Source organism: Ambystoma mexicanum, chromosome 1p (genome assembly GCF_040938575.1).
Source record: "Ambystoma mexicanum isolate Mex_15411 chromosome 1p, UKY_AmexF1_1, whole genome shotgun sequence".
Taxonomy (NCBI): domain Eukaryota; kingdom Metazoa; phylum Chordata; class Amphibia; order Caudata; family Ambystomatidae; genus Ambystoma; species Ambystoma mexicanum.
In genome coordinates this window covers 277344256-277364685 of record NC_090921.1, presented here as the reverse complement: position 1 = coordinate 277364685, position 20430 = coordinate 277344256, and the positions used below count along the sequence as shown (strand labels likewise).

Below are 20430 nucleotides of genomic sequence, written 5' to 3'. Positions count from 1 at the left end.
AGGTTAATGATGGGATTAGAGCTAGGGTTAGCTGTAGAGAAAGAGTGAGAGTTATAATTAGGGATAAGGCTAACAGGTGATCATTACTCATCATGTAACATGAGACAAGGGTCAGAAGAGGAATTGATTCAGGGTTACAATTTGGACTTCGCAGACAACAGGAGCACTAAATGGTGCCGAGGGGGACTGAATAAAGTGGACCAGCCGCCTAATATAAGCAATTGTGCTCAAATATTGTACAATGGCTAGCCTTGCCGGTGCCTTTTTCTTAAAGAGTCAGTTCTTGGCACCCATTCCCTACTTGACTCGACCTAATCTTCAAGAATAGGTGTCGAGAACAAACAAAAAAATCCAGAAAAGGTTTAACCTCCCTGTCAGGGAATTGAACCCTGGTCTCCCGCGTGACAGGTGGGGATACTGACCACTATACCAACGAGGACCTGCCATGAGGGCACCTGAAATGAACAGCTGCTGATGTCTGCACAGCATCCAGCCACCAACTAGATGGCCTAGGGGCTCTCATTTTCCCCCTTCAAACGGCTTGCCCGATCTATGGCTAATTTATTTCTTTTGATCGGCACCAGGCTTAAAACTCAGTTTAAGGTGATAGTTCCGGGCTATGTTTGACTCCAGACTGAGGGGAAACCCCTGGACTGCATTCTAAGCCCCCTTTCGGCTTCACTTTCCGAATCCTGCCCTAGCTTGCGATTTGTTTTCTTCTCACTTCTTGTCCTCATCTCCCACCTTGCCTCATGGTCTTCCCTCCTCTGCGCATCTGACAGTTTGCCTGCCCTTCCACTGCCTGTCTCCAGACTTTCCAAGGAGAAAAGGCAAAGCACTAAAGAGGCCGTGCAACTGGTCAAGTTACTCTTTCGGCGACCAGCAGGAAGGTAGCGTGGACGAGCAGTCTAAGGCGCTGGATTAAGGCTCCAGTCTCTTCAGAAGCGTGGGTTCAAATCCCACCACTGCCACTTTTCTTTGCCTTGCATTTTAAACAAGAATGTAACGTTGACCTCTTCCTTCATTAGTGCCATCTCTGTCGCAATGAACAAGCGGATGGTATGCCACACCATGCAGGAAAAAGGTTTCGCTTCTGACTTCTTGCTTTTCTGGACATCCAGTCTCAAGTTTCCCCATCTGGAACGGTGCATTTTCAGGTTTATGAACAAGATTGGCCCAAGTATTAACTTTGCCCACATGGTTCATATTTATACTATGACGTTAGATGAACGCAAAATGCAAAAATCATAAACAAATGATTTTTTTGTACAGTGTATAGAGTACTTCAGAGACAATATGATGGTAAATGAGACCAAGAACACAAAATACCCATTTTGAATGATCCTGATCTAAATTACGATCAAGGAAATATCTCAATTTACCAGAGGTAGGCTCCTCTTTGTTGAGGCCCTAACCTCCAACAAAGGGTTAAAGGTTAGGGCCTAAAACAGCAGATGTACCGTGCTGGAGGAGTGGACAACCCTGTCCTTCTCATATCAAGACTGCAGAGCTGGGAAACTGAAGGGCTCAGAAACCCTTGAAGCCAAAAATGAAGAATCCAGGAGATTACCCCAGAAACCAGAGACTTTAGGACTAAATCCAGAAGAGCAAATCAACGACGGCCTAAGAACAAGCCACACAGAACTGCTTGGGTTATGGTGTTCTTTTAGTTAATCCACATTTTGATTCAGTTGATTTTATTTGTGAATGATTTTCTCAAGAAGACCAATATTTGGTTGCGTTTTGTTGCCTTTTTATCATATAAAGACTGCCTTCCAAGTGAAACGTTATTCTCCACTTTATTCAGTTCCTATGGAGGACAGATGTTCTAAAAGTACCACAGGTTCCTGGTTAGTACCATGACGTTCATGCCATGGTACAATGGTGTATGTTGGTGGGTATAGTTAAAATGTAATAGATGGACCGGAGTTATTCAATACATTCTCCTATATCCTCATGCGTGAAGTGTTTTACACTTTTTCTAAAGTCCAAATGCAGAGTATTCAAATATCATGGTCTTTTCTCTTGTTCTATGGAAATAGAAGTTTCTAGAATTATAGGCACACATAATGAGGCCAAACGCTGCATACAAAACCTTTTTCTCAGTTTTGACAAGTGTCATATATCCTTCGCTATGGTGTTGATCCTGCAACACCAGCAGCATACCGATTCCTTGTTTGTGTGTTCTCTCAATCACAGGGTGTTGGTGAGTATTGTCATTTCTGTGCTAATTCTCTTCAACCTTAGAGACCCCCAGCTTTTTTGCTAGACTTTGGGACTAATCTATTTTTTTTAATTCAAATTTCTATGAAAATCACATTTTACACATGCAACAACTGACCCTTAATCGGAACATTAGTGAACCAAAATACTAAGAAAACAAACTATGCAGGTGCATACTTTACTCCCTTCACCCACTCCCTTCCCACCTACTATCCCCCTCCCTCCCTCCGCTTACCAAACAAAAGGCTCAGTCATGTCCAACCATGCTTGCTTACACCCCTGCAGGAGTCCTACATACCCCAAACAGACAACCGCTCCCTTCCGTGAATCTTAGCCTCATTGATGGGAAATTCGAGGCTTCATACCGCCCCTAATTGATTCCAGTTAGGCCGGCGACCTGCTCCCTTATTGACTGTATTTTGCGCAGAATTCCACCCATTCCATTTCCATTGACTCCTGGTCTCCATGAATGGCTGCAGTTAGGCGGTACATCCGATACAGGTTCCGGGCTATACTAACACATTCTCTTTTTCTTGGGGGAAGTTCTCTCTTCCAGTAAGTTGCCAGGAGACCATGAATCATCTTCGGCAACATAATGAATTCCCCTTCCTGTTCTGCAGGCCAAATAACAGGATCAGTGTTTTCCTGGCTACCCCATCCAGGTCTTTAATCCAACTTAGGACCTCCTCCCAGTAGGACTGGACCACTGTGCATCCCCACCACATATGCCAATAGTCGGCTCTCAACCCACAGTCATGCCAGCACAAGGGGCTCGCTCCTTGATACATCCTGGAAAGGCTAACCGGGTCATATCACCACCTGTGTAGGAGTTTAATACCGTAAAATGTATACAGGCAAGAAATTGACGTCCGTGAGGCCCCCCTGCACATCTTTTGCTATATTTGCCGTGAGAGTTCCCTCCCCATGTCCCCCTCCCATCTCCGTTTCAGCTTGTCTGAGGACGACTTCTTCGTCTCCACTAATGCGCTGATCAATCCCCTGGTACCCAATCCAGTGTCTAATCTCTTCTCGAAAGGTGTAAGTTCCCTCTGCAATTTCCCCTTCCAGACCCCCCTCATCATTACACCCCCCTTCAATTGTAGGTACACGAAAATGAAAGCGAGCCCAATCCCAGTGCCTCCTCCAACTCCTGTTTCGTAACAAAGATGCCCTCTCTCCACAACTGTCTTGCCCTCTCCAGCCCTGACTCATACCAGGTCTGGAACCTCTCTGGATTCGGAATGGCATCCCTGATCCCCGGTACCCTAAGATAACCCAGCGGGGACGGCCTGGTTGTAACACTGTCTATCCCCGCCCCTATCGCCAAATGGTGCCCAAGATGGGGTGTCCCCGTATCCTACGAGTAGTTTCATCCTGGGGACCCATAACCATTCCCCTACCATCACGGGGTTCAAATGGTGATTATCAAGGCCCTCCCATTGTAGATCTTCCCATTGCCTGAGATGTGGAATGAGAACCCTCAGCTGAGTGGCTTTATAGTATGCATGTATGTCTGGGAGTCTCACCACTCCACTGTCCTTTGAGAGGCTCAGAGTTACATTGGAAACCCTAGGTTTCTTCTCCTGCCACAGGAATCGCGGGAGGGCGCCACTAGTTCTCGTAAAGTAGTCGTCGGGCATCTGTATGCTGAGCATCTGAAACAAATGATCTTCGGGAGAACCACCATTTTAAAATCGTGTTGAATCGCCCCATCCAGGAAAAGATAGCTTATTCCACCTTTCTAGATCCTTCTCAACTACGATCATCAGCGGGGGGAAGTTTGCCTCCTATAGGCCCTCCAGCTCTCTCGTGACTTCAATGCCCCAAGTATCGCATTGTTCTCAGGCTAATCTTCATGCCCAGGGGTGCAAACCGGCCCCATCTCCCAATCTCTGCTTTTATCTAATGGAAAATGGGCCGATTTGCCTGTGTTTATTTTAAAGCCCGTCAATCGACCGTATTCTTCAATCACCTCCACCGCACCCGGGATTGACGTTAGCGGGTTCACAACATGGAGTAATACGTCATTCACATATAAGCCCAATTTATATATTCTTCCCCCAACTACCATCGCCTCCAACCGCTGTTCCCTTCTCAGTCTCTGAGCAAGTGGTTCTAGTGAAAGAACAAAATGAATTGAGGATAGAGGGACGCCATGCCTCGTCCCTCTTCCCAGGGTAAACCACCTCGAGTAACCCCCAAGGACCGAAACACAGTCCTTTGGGGAGGAATAAATCGCCCCAATACCCCTGAGAAGTCACTCGCATCTTCGACAGAACCCCATCTAGAAAGTCCCGTTCCACCCTATCAAATGCCTTTTCCGTGTCTACCGAGAGAACAGTGGGGTCCCCCTGCATCCCCTGGGCCTCGTTTATCAGGTGCAGTGTTTTCCTTGTGGTGTCCGCTCCCACTTGATCAGAGTGCACCAGTTTCGGTAAGTGACCCTCTAGTCTTGCTGCAACGACTCTGGCATAGATTTTGGCGTTGATGTTGAGGAGTGAGATTGAGCGGTAGAACTACAACATTAGGGTCCCTGCCCTCCTTGGGTATCACCGTTATAAGGGCTTGGGCAAAGGAGTCCGGTGCTCTCCCTGTCTCCATAATGTCACTGAAAAGTAATGTCAGGAAAGGGAGCAGGACTGTCGAAAAGGTTTTATAAAAGCCCGGGGGAAAACGTCCTCACCCTGTGCCTTCCCCAACCTGAGGCGCCCTATGGCTCTCTGGCTTTCCTCCCCCCATGTCTCACATAGGGAGGGGAGGTGAGAGCCCTCGAGATATTCAACAATCTCCATAGTGGGAGCCTTCCCCTCACTGCTATATAGGGCCGCATAAAACGAGGCAAACGCATCTTGAATCCCCTCTGCTGTACCCGTTCCACCCCCATCCTCTCCCCTCCATCTCAGTGACCCACCTCTCCGCCCGCTGACCCCGTATTCGTGCAGCCAGGAGGGCGTCAGCTTTACCTCCTTTCTCATAAAATTTCTGTTTAAGGAACTGTAAATTACAGACCATCTACCCTTCTTCCAACAATTTCAGCTCTTCTCTCAAGCACCTGGCTTCAAGGAGACCGTCTTGTCTTCTGCGGGGGATGACTGAGCGAGTCTCTCAAGAGCTCCTATTTTACCCCTTAACCCTTTTTCTATGAGCGCACACTCCCTTTTCTTACAGGCCCCCTCCCCAATCAGGACGCCTCGCCATGTAGCTTTTACCGCATCCCATACCGTGACCTTTCTCACCTCCCACGTGTCGTTAGAAGTGCCTAATTTCATTCTCCATTTCTTCCTTAAAGACCGGGCCATTCCATAGCGACTCATTACATCTCCATTTGGAGTTCCGAGGGCAAAGTCCCTACCAGTTGATGTCTGCCGAGACCATGTTGTGGTCTGACCACGAAATTGGGTGAATCCCAGAGTTCCCAATTACCTCCCACAGATCCCTCGATACGTACAGGTAGTCCATTCTCATGAGAGTATCATGTGGTGCAGAATAAAAGGTGAATCCCCTCTCCTGTGGGTGCGAGTACCTCCAAATGTCCCTCAGACCATAGAGCTTCATGACCGTATTTGGCTCTCCTCCTTGTCCCTGCGGTTCCCGATTCCGAGTCTGTACAGAGTTAAGTCCATCCAGACAATGAAGTCCCCCCCCCAGTATGAGATGCCCCTTGGCTTCCCCCATTATCTTGTCTATAGTCCTTTGCAGGAATCTCTTCTGACCCTGATTTGAGGCATACATTGTTGCAAAGGTAACCCTTATTTTCTGGATCAGTCCCGATATCAGCAAGGCCCTCCCCTCCATACCGACCCCCTCTTCGTGACCTCCATCCGGATCCCGTTCCATACCAGAATACCAACCCCCGCTTTCCTGGAGATTCCCGACCCCCGGTATTCCCACTCCCCCACACCCCCACCTATGAGACCACACAGAATCTTTCATTCTTCCCCCCCCTCGGGTATCTAGTTTCCTGTAGGACTAGAATATCGATCCCCAATCTCTTGAACTCTTCACTCTCCTCTAGCGCCCCCCCTCCAAGGCGCACAGTCCCTCCCAGTTACCATCACTAGGCAAGTCTGAGCCACCAGTCAGGCCCAAAACCCTGGCCTCTGCTCTTTGCACCTCACTGTCGGGTGCCCCCCCCTCTAACATACACCACACAAGCCAAACATACTCAAAACTTTAAACTTTCTAGACCTCTCTTAGACCCCCTTGCCGGGTCTCTCAGCACTGTACAGCCCTCATAGCATGGACCACGTTTCCCCCCCCCCCCCACAAGGGTGCCGGATAACCAAGAAGGTCCCCCTTAGTCATCTCCTTATATCCTGGAACAAGCTCAGGATTGGTTAGGAGGAGAGGCGTTGAGCTTCGCTTCATAAATTTCCAAGAGCACAGAATTTTTCTCCTCTTCGGACCCTTAACTCGCCATACTCCATCTCCTTCAGCCTCTCGCTGCGGTCTCTGGGTAGGTCCTTCTTCACCCAGTAACTCTCTTGTGGCTCTACCAATTTCTTCCTGCATTGCAAGCCTGTACTTCTGCCCATCAGGTTCATAAGAAAAGAAAAACGGAAATCCACATCTGTAGCGCACCCCTTTTCCATTCAGCCACTTTGTCAGGGGTAAGCACAAGTGCCTCTTGGCAAGGGTGAGGGAGGACAGATCCTGGAATACAGTGATCCTTGCCGTGCCCAATATCACTGGCCCTTTCGCCTTCACCTCGTCTGGGATCTTAAGTCTGTCTGGATAATTGTGAAAGTGCAACAACACTGATCTCTGGCCTCCAGATGGGCCCCCAGCTCCGTGAATCGAATCATCGTCAAAAAAAGAATTTTGTGATTTCGTAGATTATTCACTTGAGGTCCCTTTCCGTCTCTCCCTCCTTCTCCGTTCCTCCTTTCGTGATTCTCAAAATCGTCGCTCTTTCAGATCATCTCCGCTTCCCTTCGCTCCATTTCACTCAGCCTGACGTCCATTTGGGTTTCCATAGTGTCCAGGGAGGACTGGTTATGCCGCTCCTCCATCTTATCGAGCCTAACATGCCCCTGATTTCTTCCAAATGCGAGGCGACTCTTTCATCGTTGCCATCAAGTCCTCACCTCCCAAAGTCATCGTCCATTCTTTCTTGGTGTCAGTGCTTTCTCTCTTGCCTGTATAAGCAAAGTCTGCCAGCCAGGCTCTGGCCTCCATGCACTGCTGTGTCCAGTCAAAGCCCCTCTCTGACTCCTGGGTCCACAGGCACTCGATCCGCCCCCTGCGGGTGACTACTACATGGCTTCTGCAGACATCGGGCATCCGCAGTCGACACCGCCGGGGGAGGGTTTCTGTTCTGTTGCTAGCGGGCTCTCATGGCCCCTCTGCGTGCAACCGGCTGGTGTCAGTGTCTGAAGTATTGGCCACCACCTGAGGGGCCACCAACCCACTTCCCCAGGGGTTTTAGATCTTCTAAAGGGTGGTCGAGACAGGTGGGCACATGCCCCAGATTGGGGGCCACACACCTGCGTCACAGTTCCTGCACACCCAAGACTCCACTGCACGCTTCTGCACGTTCAAGAGGTTTCTTCTCCCTCTTTCTACTGGCACCTCTCATCACCTTCAGGGTCCCATTTGCCCACAACTCCACGGAAGGTGCCTATGGCCCAGTGCGCCCAGCTCACAGTCGGGCCCCATCACTGGGGCCGCACCCCAGGCCCACTTTTTCATGTGGTCCGCGGTCCAGCCTCACGGCCCAATGCAAATTCAATTCATCTTTTAGTCCGGATTCCAGGTGCTACCCCCCTGCCGCTGTTAAGGCACCCTCCTCTGGTTCAGGGCATGGCTCCATACGCCCGCAGGGCGGGCACACACCCCTTCCGGAGGGGGCCAACACCGTACAGGCTGTTGACCTTTGGTTCTGCCCCTTCCCAGTGTCTTCTGGGGGCAGAGAGCCAATGTTGGTCCCAAGAATAGTAAAGTGAAATTGACTTGACTTACCTTTTCTGTGTGTCCAGCACACATCTTATGTGGAGTGCTGTGGGTTACTTAGTAGCCCCTCTTCCCACCTACTCATGTAACATTTTTTACGTTACCCTCACTACTTTAAACGGATGGTGGCAGTGGTTTAATTTTCCACCATTGTGCTTTGCTACTGCAAGCTGAATAGCCAGCTGCAGCATAGCACCCATGGGTGACCATTTCCGTTTGTGAGGTCTTTCCTGGGTTTTACTATGCGCGCAAAGCCAGGGTTGAGCCCTTTGTTCATTTTGCCTTTGGCAGGCTTCAGTACTGAAACACACCTCTGGCTCCAGTGTGTCTGGAAGGGTAGGAAGTTAGGCAGGTTCCCGTAACTTCCCTGACCTTTGTAATGCCTGAATGCCCCCAGTCCTGATTGGCTGGCTGGCAGTCCTTTCAGGACAGCCACCCTGCTGTTTAAGTGACAGCTTAGGGTGTGCATGAATGGGAGAAACCTGCTTAAAAGGCGAGGGTTTTGGGACTAGAGGCAGAGTCGAACACTGGGAAGAACACCCAACGAAGAAACCGTGAATGAAGCTTGCTGCATCCTCCTGGACCTTGGAATTGCCCGGTGAAGCCCTGCTGCTGTGCTGAAACTCCTTTTTCTGATTGACAAGAGAAGCTCCGGAAGGGGGGACTTCCCTTGGGTTAGTGGGACCAACTAAACCAGAGACGAACTCCACTGGACCATCTTCCCCGATTGGCTGTACTTCTTTGCTGCTGCAGGAACACAGTGCCATGGCTTGAGAAATCCATAGTCGAGTGGACCCTACAGAAGTTGGACGACCAGAGCTCGAATCCCCTCACTAGAGTGCAGGTCTCAAGGAGTGAAGGAAGCCCAACCGGTATCCAAGATCTGCTATTGTGCCGCTTACTGCACGCTGTAACCGCGAAGTACTGCTGATCCGAAAAAAGCCCGTAGCTGCTGCCGCCCTCCAAATTGCTGCTGCTTGAGTCCTCCAGACGTCCTCCCTCTTATACCCACGACTGAGGCTCTGGAACCCAGCACTAGTGCAACCAGACAGAAGCCAGCTGGACTACTCTTCTAACCAGAGGTACTGTTCAGACTTGGGGTACTTACCTCAGTGTCTTAGGCTATTTCTGTTTGAGTTGATTTCAACTCTACTTTCCACAAGTGTAACAGCTTGTGACCCTACAGTGATTTTTCTTCAGAAACTCTCAGAAGTGCCTCAGCTCCATAGACTGCTCCAATTGACTTTGGCTGCCCTAGCTCGCTGCAGACTCTTCTAGTCCATTTACTTTGACATTTTCTGTCCCTCAGAGGTGATATCTTGGTTTTTAACTATTATAGCTGGGAAAGGTTTTGTCTAGACTTTATTGGAAGATGCACGTATACTCAAATGCCCTGAGAACCTGTTTAACCTTTTTCCTTCCTCTAACCCTTCCTTTCTGCAAACCTCAGAATCCACAAAGTGTACTAGTGATATATAAAGGCCATTACTAGCTTTTTAGTGAAGTCACCTCCGGGTGTAGGAAGTGTGTAAAAAGCATCTCAAAAGAGTATCTGCTAGCTTTGTGCCGATTCTGGAAAAGTATTTTAAAGTATATTTGATTGTTACATATATTGCCCTTTTAAAAGAATGCTTATTTAAAAATTGATGTTAATTGTAAATACTACTTGTATTGGTGGATTTCAGTGCTACATTTAGCCCTCTTGAGATAAGCCTGGCTGCTCAGTCACACTACCAACATGTGTATTACAGGCCTATACCAAAAGGTGGGTTACCTAATACCAAGAGGGCAAGTGTTGTGTAATCTCCCACAGGGTTACTACATCAATTCCTGCCTAACACAGGGTAGCCTTTGATTTGGCTGATGGGGGTGTGCTGTGGATGACTTGCTGCTGAGGGATAGAATGTAGACGTACAGGTAGAATCCCTCAAAAAGCTTCAAGGTATGAACTTTGACATGGTCGGTACATCATTAGGGGGAACTACCAAACATCCATATAACAACTGGTACGAGGCCGTGGAATTCAAATTTCAACCTGTTTATTTATAACCCAAGTGTCTGTATGGCGAGGGCTGCTGACCTGCCGGTGACGGTAAGTACTCTACTTTTCCATGATGTTATAATGCACGCAAGAGCAAGAAAGCAGGCCCATATACAGGCAAGACCAACATTATGGCGATGGGGAATCTAAAGAGGACGCAAACATTTGTTATTAAAAGAAAGGGCACCATCATCCGATAACAAGGAGTATGTAGCACAGCTCCAAAAGTCAGGTGTGCTAACGCACCCAACTGGCAGGAAAATCAGTTGTTGTACAACCTGGAAGCAAATAAAACCAAGGCAGTTGTATCGCCCCTACATAGGCATGGTTATGCCTGCTGTCTGTCAGGGTTTGCAGGTTCAGGTTGCCTGTAACTATGCACAAGATTGGGGGATGCTTTTCCAAGAATAGAGGTTAGTGGGGAGGATTGGGAATAGTGTATGTTTCTTTACTTTCCTTAACATGAGTTGTACAGGAATCCCAAACCACGATGGCAGGAAAGTGAAGTTGAAGCTGATTGGCTAATGAGCATAAATAATCTGTATGGAATGTTCAGAACAATATCCAACTGCCTTTCATAAGAGAATTCCCAGAGGCAGGTTGAGTATAGTTTCTCCCCCTAATGCCCCAAAAGGAACCTTTCTAGCTGGAGAAGTCAAGGCAGTAAGCTGGCAGAGGAAACCTACTCAAAACTCTCAGATGGGAGCGCAGCTTTTAAGAGTGAAGCAGCGTGTGATGTGTGAGGAATATGCGAGGGTGGGCCTTCGCTCAGTGACGCAGCTGAATAATACGCGCAATGATGACACGGACACACTGCATGAGAGTCAGAGCCGGAACTGTCGTACGGCGGGCTTCGTGCTTATCTTTATTCGGATGTTCACGTGAAGGCAGTCACGTGTACATCACATTCCTTACCAACTTTTTAGATTACCAATCAAAACAAATATAATGGTCAGTATTCAAACAGAAGTACTTACTACTAAGGAAACTTTTTGATGGCTTGTTCAGGAATAAAACATTTGTATTAACGCCAGGCTTTTCATAATGCAATAACAGTTTTTTTTTCTTCTGTTGTCTTCTATGTTTTCTTCTCCCATTACCACCGTGAACCCCATGTGGATACTATTATGAACATAGTCTTTCAGTCTTTTCGACGGTGGTGGTTGTTTTAGTGTATACCTGTCGTTCCTCTCTCACAAAGAAGTGCGAGGCACATCTTCCTGTCTTTCTTCATTTCTCAAACAGACTGGAGAACTATAGTTTATCTTGTCACTTTGTTCTTCTTGAGGGTTATTGGTCTGTGTTAGTTTTCCAATAACATTACTTTCTCTTTTCTTTTCCTCCCACAAGATTGGTGGTGTTTTTTGAAAATGGGAGGGATTTCTTGACACTGATTCTTGCCCTCGCGTGGCTGACACAAGGCCATGTCGCCTTTGAGTTACTGTCCATGGTTCTGACTCGTATGGTAGTGACATTTTTCCTTTTCTATTTCGTGTTTTCACTAACACTGTGTCACCAACTTGTATTTTACTGTTCATCGCCTTCCTGGTTGAGTCTTTGCATTATGTAACCGCCTTCTTGACTCAATATTGTCCCAGTCAACTGGGGATGGTTTCCAAGAGTGATGTAAAGGCAAACTCCCTTGGATGGGAACTTGAAACATCAGGTCTGCTGGACTGACGTGTGTGGAAGAATGTGGCGTGAGACGATACATGTGTAGAAATCTGTAAAGTTCAGGAAGCCACTTACGGCCTTTGTCTTTTGAAATTCTGACAACTTTGTTGATAGACGCCATGAATCGTTCTACATCTGCATTTGCTTGAGACCAGTATGGCGTAATGTGATGATGACGTATCCCTGTTTCTTTTACAAAGCAGTGAAATTCTTTACTTGTGAATGGTGGCCCATTATCGCTTCTAATCACTGATGGAATTCCATGTGAAGCAAACATTTCTTTCTAAAGCTGTGGTGACTTCTTTTGTTTCTGTAGAGTGGACCAGTTCTATTTCAGGATACCGAGTGTGCTCATCAATTGCCACTAATAAGTAGGCGTACTGATAGACTCCCACCTGCGAGTGCTTCTTGGCAGATGTTTCATGGGTTCTGGCGGTCCTGTGCGACGAGAAGATCGGCAGGCACTGCAAGTTTCTACAAGGGTCACTACTTTTTGTTGCATATGAGGCAGCCAGATACATGACTAAGTGTGCTAACGTTTTAACAACACCCTGGTGTCCTTCATGTGCTAGTTGGAGTCCTCGATCATGTAGTGATAGCGGTAGCACAATTCTGTGCCCTTTCATAATTAGACCCTCTGCTGATAGGGATAATTCATGGCGTATCCCAAATAGTGCCTGCAAGAATTCTTGCGCTGACTGTGCTCTTCCAGCAACTGCTGATAGGAATCTCTTCCATTCTCCTGCTAAAATAGCAGTTTTTACAAGCTGGAGACATGGATCAGTCTCTGTTTCAGATTGAAATCGCTTTGAGTGTCATGATTTTTGGTCTAGCAAGTTTAATGATTTGGCAGACATGCTCTTCTGTAATTTTTGCAGATTCTTGTTCGGACGCTGTGGCTGCGTGGGTGGCGTGATAAGTAATCTGCTGGGTTGTCAGCTCCTGCACGATATTGTACATTCAGATCAAATTGTTGCACTTGCAGTAACCATCTTTCAATCCTTGCAGGTGGATGTGGAGCTGTGCCTCCGAAGATAGGGATGAGTGGTTTATGATCAGTGAGCACAGTTACTGTGTGCCCTAGGATATACACTTGAAAGTGCTTACTTCACAAGATAATAGCTAATGCTTCTTTTTCTATTTGAGCATAGTTTTTCTCGGCCAGTGTAAGTGCTCTGCTGGCATATGCAATATATACTATTCCATTCTTGTCTTTTTGCGTCAGCACTGCTCCCAATCCCACTGGACTAGCAGCCACGAGCAGTTCCCTCTTGCGATTAATGTCAAAAAAATGCCATTGTTGTATCACTGGAGAGTGACTCTTATTTTCAGAAATGCTTGTTCTTCTTTGATGCCCCATTGCCAAGCATTTTTTGTTTATGCGAGTTCTCGTAGTGGAGCAGCAACGGTGGCAAGATCTGGAATGAAACGGCCGCAATACGTTGCCATGCCTAAAAAGCTTCTTACTTCCGACACAGTTTTGGGTGCTTTTGTATTTTTAATGTCATTTACTTTACTGGGATCTGGCGAGACACCATTCTCATTGAATACATATCCAAAAAAAATCTGATTTTTTTGCAAACTCACATTTTTCAGAATGGAGGGCGAGTCCTGATTCTTCTAGTCGTTACAAAGTCGCCGCTAACCAAGTTGTATGTTCCCTTTCTGTTCTTCCATAGACTAGAATATCATCACTAATATTAGTGACACCTGGCAGATCCTGGAGCACTCGTCGAATTTCATTCTGGGAAAACTCCGCCGCTGAAGATATTCCAAAATTGAGGCGACGGTACCGTCGAAGCCCTAAATGCGATGAGAACGTTGTAATGTAACGCAAATCTGATGATAGCCAGACAGAAGATCAAGTTTGCTAAACGTAGTTGCACCGGTGAGGTCTACGATCAGTTCATCAATTGTAGGCGTAATATGTCGTTCTCGACCAATAGCTGCATTTGGCAGACACATGTCGATACAGATGCGTACAGCATTTGGTTGTTTTGGTTTGGTTGTGACTTCCATGGATGAGACCCATGGTGTAGCTCCTGTCGTTTTCTCAATGATTTTCAGATCTTCTAACTTATTCAGTTCTGCTTCCACAGCACCTCTCACGTGAAAAGGGACCCTCCTGTGCCCTACTGCTTTGGGTTCGATGGTTGGGTCAATATGTAGCTTTACTGACCGGTTTTTGAGGCACCCAATACCAATGAAAAGTTTTCTGTGTTTCTTTAGGAGAGTCTCAATGTTCTCCGGCTGGATCGCAAGATTGAATTGTATTACTTCTAGACGTTCAGCCGTGGAGCGTAGTGTTTCGATGCCAGCATCTATCACATGGATTAGAGTCTTGCAGCTGACACCACGATATGAAAGTGTCGTTTTGAAATATCCTGTTACTGGAAGAGGTTTCTTACAACCATAAGCATACAACAAGACTGAGCGTCGGCTGTGGTTTTAGTTTCTCAAATCTGGAAACAGGCATAACATTTACAGTGGCTCCAGTGTCTATCATCATGGTGACTGGAATGTCTTCCACAAGCACTGTACATCGCCGTGACTTTGCACCACTCTGACTATCATTTCCTGGTTTCACAGCTGATATCATATGTGCTTTCTCCCTTTTCTGATAGTAATTCCATTTGGTATTGCCTGGTGATGTCTCTCTGCTAGATTGACTTTCTTCACTGTTACTAGTACTGTCAGACTCCTCACCTCCAATGGCGCGCGTGCCAACTTTTTTTTTGCCGAGTCTTTCCTTTTTGTCTATTCCAACGGTGCTGCGGCTTCTCCTGGCACGTTGTAGAACTTCGAGAATCTACACCATCTCTGTGTCGTGGGGTCCTTCCCCGACCAGTAGTATCATTAATCGACTTCAAGCTTAAACATACTGACGCATAATGATTCTCTTTCCCACACTTGTGGCATGTGGTGCCATATGCCGGACATGGTTCGTTTCTGCTGTGCTGTCCACCACACCATATACAGCCTTTCGACTTCTTGTTGGATGGTTTTCTTGGTGGCTTCTGGTGCCTCAGGGCATTTACAGTTGGGGGATTGTCCTTTGTCAGATCAGCATCCAATGGTAAACGACTTATAATCTGCTCCATCTCGGTTGCGTGTTCCTCTGTCCTTTCGTGTAATCGACCCATTGTCAGAATAGTGTCGAGAGGGAGATCTTCAGCTAGGGCTGCACGCCTTAACTTCTCTGAAGACAGCCCATGTATGACTTGTTGCCGGACTGCAAACTCCTCATCTGGAAAGTCACATGACAATGCCAACTCTCTCAGCCGACTGTGAAAATCATCTATGCTTTCTTGTGGGCGTTGTCTGGCTTGACTCCTTTTGAATATCTTTCAAAATCATGACTGGCTTTTGGTTTAAATTTCTACGTGAGGACGTCTCTAGCAGTAGCGTAGTCATCATCTGTGCCTCGGTTTGGTAGAGCATTAAAAATGCCAAGTGCCATTGTGCCCAAGTTAAGCATTAGAAACGCTCTCTTCATCCTCAATTTTGCGGGTGTGAAGGGAGAGTTCAAACTGTTGCAACCACAATTCCCACCGAAGACCAATGCGGGTCCCATACGGTTGAAAAGGTTGCATGAAAGTGCCCTATGCAGTGTCCAACCACCTTGCTGGTGTCTGGGTTCCGGCTTTGGTTTTGCAACCTCTGTGGCGTCGTGATGTCATCTGCCATATTTATACTTATTTATTTTTACTTCCACTTAACAAGCGTAATTTGGCTGTAAATAGGTCTGTAAAGTCAAAATACGTATGTGGGTTTCTAACGTGTTTTTCATATGAACTGTGACTCCTTTGGTGCCATGTCTGTGCTTCTGTTTTGTGACACTACAATACTGATAAATGAGCCACTAGATACTCAGCATCTGCATGTGTTGTGCTGTTGCTTCAGCTTGTAGCAGTGGGTTTGTGCTCTTTTGCTGTATTACTGTCTCTGTATGTACTCAGCGCCAGTTTCTGCTATACTGCTACTAGTATACTCTACTCCTGTTGTCATTGAGGCAGTATTTCTTTTTGTGGGTAATTTTGTCCAAGTAAAGTCCATAGAAGGGACTCACTTCCTCACATATTTACTTCTTTATTTTACTTCAGGTGAAGTATATTTGGAGAATTTAATAAAAAAAAAAATTATTTTCTTTTTTTCTCTCACAGCCCCTCCCCCCTCACGTTATGTGGGTGTGCCGGAGAGCAGCTGGGGCTGTGTAGTCAACCGTTGCCTGTAGCGCCTATGAGAGGAAGCACAGCACTTACTGTCTAAGTCCGCGATGGCAGGCTTATGTTGCCTTTTTTTTTCCTTTTCCTCACACTCCACAACCGTTATGCCCGGCACGAGCAACTCAGCGAGCCTGGGCTGTCGGGGTAGCGTGAGTACCTGAGGATTTCTCTCACCGGTTTCACAGGGAATCCCATCCTCTGTCGCCAATGTGATGTGTGAGGAATATGCGAGGGCATGCCTTCGCTCAGTGACGCAGCTGAATAATACGCGCAAAGATGACACGGACACACTGCATGAGAGTCAGAGACGGAACTGCCGTACGGCGGGCTACGTGCTTATCTTTATTCAGATGTCCATGTGACTGCAGTCACGTGTACATCACGCAGAGCATGAGTTACATCCTCAGCATTGATGTAAATATTTATGGAAAACTATGTGGCAACAGTAAATTACGGACTTAATGTGGAGGCGATCTTTGTTGCCATGCAGCCCTAAGTAAATAAATGTGGCCTGAGCATATCGTGGTCATTTTGGTTACCCAGCGAGCAGTCAAAATCAACCTTTTGGTGAATCCGCGCGTGTGCAGAAGTGTTTTTCTTCTACATCGGAGCCTTTCAGAACTCGATTTTACTGTTAATGTCTTTTCCGCATGCTCGCGCATGTGACCTTTTTGTGTCCGAGCCGCTCAAGAACTCTCAGGTTGAGTTTGTCTTTTTTCTGTCTGTGTGCGTGGCCCAGTCGAGGCTGGAGCCTGGCTGGGACTAGTTGCCTGGTTACGAAGTGGCAAAGCTTCACTCTTTCCTCACACATGCACGCAACGTCAAGAATTAGAATTGTGGAGCATCAGCCACAGCAGCATCTTCTTCGTCCCAGTAATTTCAAACGGACAAACATACATTTTTTCTTAAAAAGGTGACTTGAGCCTCTGCCTGCTAGGAATTTGGAGGATTAACTGTAATAGAGCCCAAGTACTCTATTGCTGTAAAATGGAGTTAGTATTAGGAATCTTCAGAAATGTTCTTCTTTGAGAAAGGAAATCTTCAATAAGTGAGAAGTTGTTAAAGAAGCTAGTACTATTAAGTCATCTACACTTAAGGTCATCTCCAGGCATTTTGAGGAGGTGCAACAGGTAAGGGAGAGGAGGGGGAAAAGGGGAAAGGGTAATCAAAATATAAAAGGTAATTTAGTAACAGATTGATTTAATCCTGGTCCATGTTGTCCCAACTACAGATCTCCAAGACCAGAGCCATCCAAGGCAGCATCTATCTCATTTATTATTTTATCCACTACCTGTTTTCCCTTCCCTGGGGCTTACTAACTCAATTGAATTAAATCGAGGTTGGGTTGGAAACACTTGGAGGATCTGTGGGATTTAGCAGCTCCCACAGACAAGTCAATACCAATTCTGCCACTGTCAACCCCATACAAGGCAGAAGATAGCTTCTTGAGACAGCCGCTGAAATTAGGCTAATGGACTGGTGAGCCCTTAGAGGTTCTGCACCTGATGGGTAAGTGTTGCTCTCAAGATAGTCATATTTTGGGTGCTCCACTGGCAGACTCCAAGGCTAAATTATATCAATAACATATACAGGAAGAAAAACACATGCGGGAGGCACACAACATGAGAAAAGCAAGGAAGGTGCTTGAACGGGAGGACAGTTCGAGACGCTTCTATCGCCATAGGAGCGATAAGGTTGGACAGTGTCCAGTGACTAAACATCATTGGAGAGCAGGGGAAGGTAGAAGGAAATGAAGTCTACAGAATGGACAGCTTTGTTTCTTCCAGCATACACTGTACTTTAAGGTATTATGAATAAATATGTAATGTTTTTATAATTTATTTTCTAAGAATATTAGATCATGTGGCTTTTAACTCAATGGCATTTTGTGAAATTGTTGCAATGGCAATGCTTGCAAAAAGTAAAGTGGATTCAAAATGCTATTCGGTGGACGTCTGTGTGGCAACTCAAATTGTGTTGACCACTAGTGCAGTGGTACTTATGAGACCCGCCCCACCACAAAAAAATAAAACCCACATACAGCAAGAGTGCATGGGAACTTGGGGCACCTGCATGCATTTTGTGTAGGAAAAGCAACTTTAATCACTTGTCTTACATGAAGCCAGTGAATGGCATGCAGCATGTGCATGTCCACATGAACCGCACCCAGGAGTGGTCACTCAAAGGAGAACCTCAATATACAAATGGTACCAAGATCTCTGAAGTATAAATCTTGCATCAGGGGTGCCTAGCCACACTGCTCATAACACATCCTGCCTTCTCAGCCGGATCCAAAACATGTGGCAGCTAGCAGGCATGTTAGGAGCGGTGGAAGGGCGAAGATGCACTTATGCTTGGACTTTCATTTCCATTTATACCCTGCGCTTCTTGTACTCCCATCTTTCCACCTGTTGGTATAGCATCGATAAATAAAGGGGGAAGGTGCTGGAACACAGTGTACACCAAGTGATGCTGAAGTCATGATTGAGTGTACTCAGATTTGTGCGTAAGGAGCTTATGTTTGAATGAAAGTGGATGTTATTTAATGAAAGCTACGTGCAAAACGTAGTGATCCATTTCTACTATTTGATAAGTCGGGATCAATTTCCTTACCACTTGGGTCATCTCTTCGAGGACAGGAATCAGATTGAGGAGTTCTTCATCTTCGTCGTCTCCCATCCAGCTCTTCACTGGGATTCGGTTTAAATTCTGTAATAGGATAGGGCGGAAAAGACATTAAGAACTGGGGAAAAGGGACTAAATAGATGGGGGCTAAGAGAAATGGGTAAGACAGCTGGCACAACAATAAACGGCAGGGTTAGCAGAAGCATGTATTACAGCAATTAGATAATAGCCTTTGAATCTTGAGACATCAAGCGCCTAGATGCCCACAGGCTTTGTGCGCTGCTACAAATGTACAAATAAAATAAATAAAAAGAAACAATTAGCAACTGGATCAGACAAAAAGCAATTATGATCATCAAACATTTGTGAACTAGGATGCTGGCTTAAGAGAGACGCAGATGCGATATTCGAGGGGAACACCAGCATAACCATTCTAGGTTAGGAGCACTCTTTTCAGAAACAAGTATGATCTTATAAGTCACGATAATGCTATACTATAGGGGGTATAGTCAAGTAAGAAAGCCTCAAATTACCTAGTGCGGCCATCATATGTTATGTTAAAGGTTCTTCTACCGTTCACTGTTGCCACCTGCATGGTTTCTGCCAAATGCAATCTCAAATACGCAAGACTGGCATTTTCAGCCAGATATTGCTTTCTGTACATGGTATAGTCATTTGTAAGGTACAGCCAGGCATGTTCAGCTGTTGCTTCCATTTGCCATATGCAGTCCCAGATGCCCAAGTACTGCCACCATAAGCCAGAGCATAGACTCACATGCCCAGGTGTTGCCACTCATATTTACAGTGTAGTCTCACTGGCCCCAATGAATTATGTAAATGGCTCACAGCCTGCCATTTAATGGGCCTCCTTGCCTCAATGTCTAGAAAGCTAGCAAGACCACCCAGCAGAAAGGCTTGCTGCTGGTCACGGAGAAGTACAAGGTCCTTTCTCCAGTGCCTCTCCCCATGGAGGAACAATGGATGTGCTGCAGTGTGTGGCGACTGCTACGCTCAGATGCATTGAGTGAGACCGGTTCAGTGAGCAGTGCGGTCGCTCCTCAAACAGGACCCGTACTCACCATATTGAGAACTTCCTGGTGACGACTCGTTATAAGAGCTGCCAACACGTTGTCCCTCTCGAGACCTCTGAGCAGCGGTCTCAGATACCAGGACACCAAAATGGATTGCTAGGAATATCCGCTGGTACACCTCCGCTGGTACACCTCATAACACCAACTTGACATACGAGTTGGAAATTGAAGAGATTGGGGAAAAAGTACTACACATTAGAAATGAATAAAGGCCGTCTGTAGCAGTTAGAGTAACAGCACTAGGAGACATGTGTTGAATGAAACTTGCTTTGGAGACAGAGGGCGCGGTGTAAAGAACCGGTTTTTCCATTCCAACTTTGAATGGGTTTAAACAAGTGTTTTGGCCAACTGTCGATTTAACATCCACTTACGTGACCTGCCAATATATACCTTCAATCACCTGCCAGGTAATTAGCAAGATCCTGCAGCATCTGCTGAACCCCGCAAACCCTCCCATGCGTCTTGCCTGCAACTGCTCAAACAAACTGCTGAATCCACGACTTCGAGCGGGTAAGATGAATTTGGATAAAATAAACACCAGAACTCCGAGGAAATAATCCTTTCATCCTCAACCCCAAGATCTGCAACATGAACACAC

The 20430-nt window shown here is 46.5% G+C and overlaps 1 protein-coding gene across 8 annotated transcripts in view; it reads right to left on the bottom strand.

The window, feature by feature from the left end:
• LOC138568884 (CTD small phosphatase-like protein 3) overlaps positions 1-20430 on the bottom strand; it is a 668014-nt gene that overhangs the window by 38245 nt on the left and 609339 nt on the right. For all 8 annotated transcript variants that reach the window (XM_069646683.1, XM_069646699.1, XM_069646692.1 and 5 more), the window contains exon 11: positions 18730-18825. In XM_069646683.1, coding sequence (XP_069502784.1) covers positions 18730-18825 — 96 coding nt within the window. The remainder of the gene's footprint in view (positions 1-18729; positions 18826-20430) is intronic.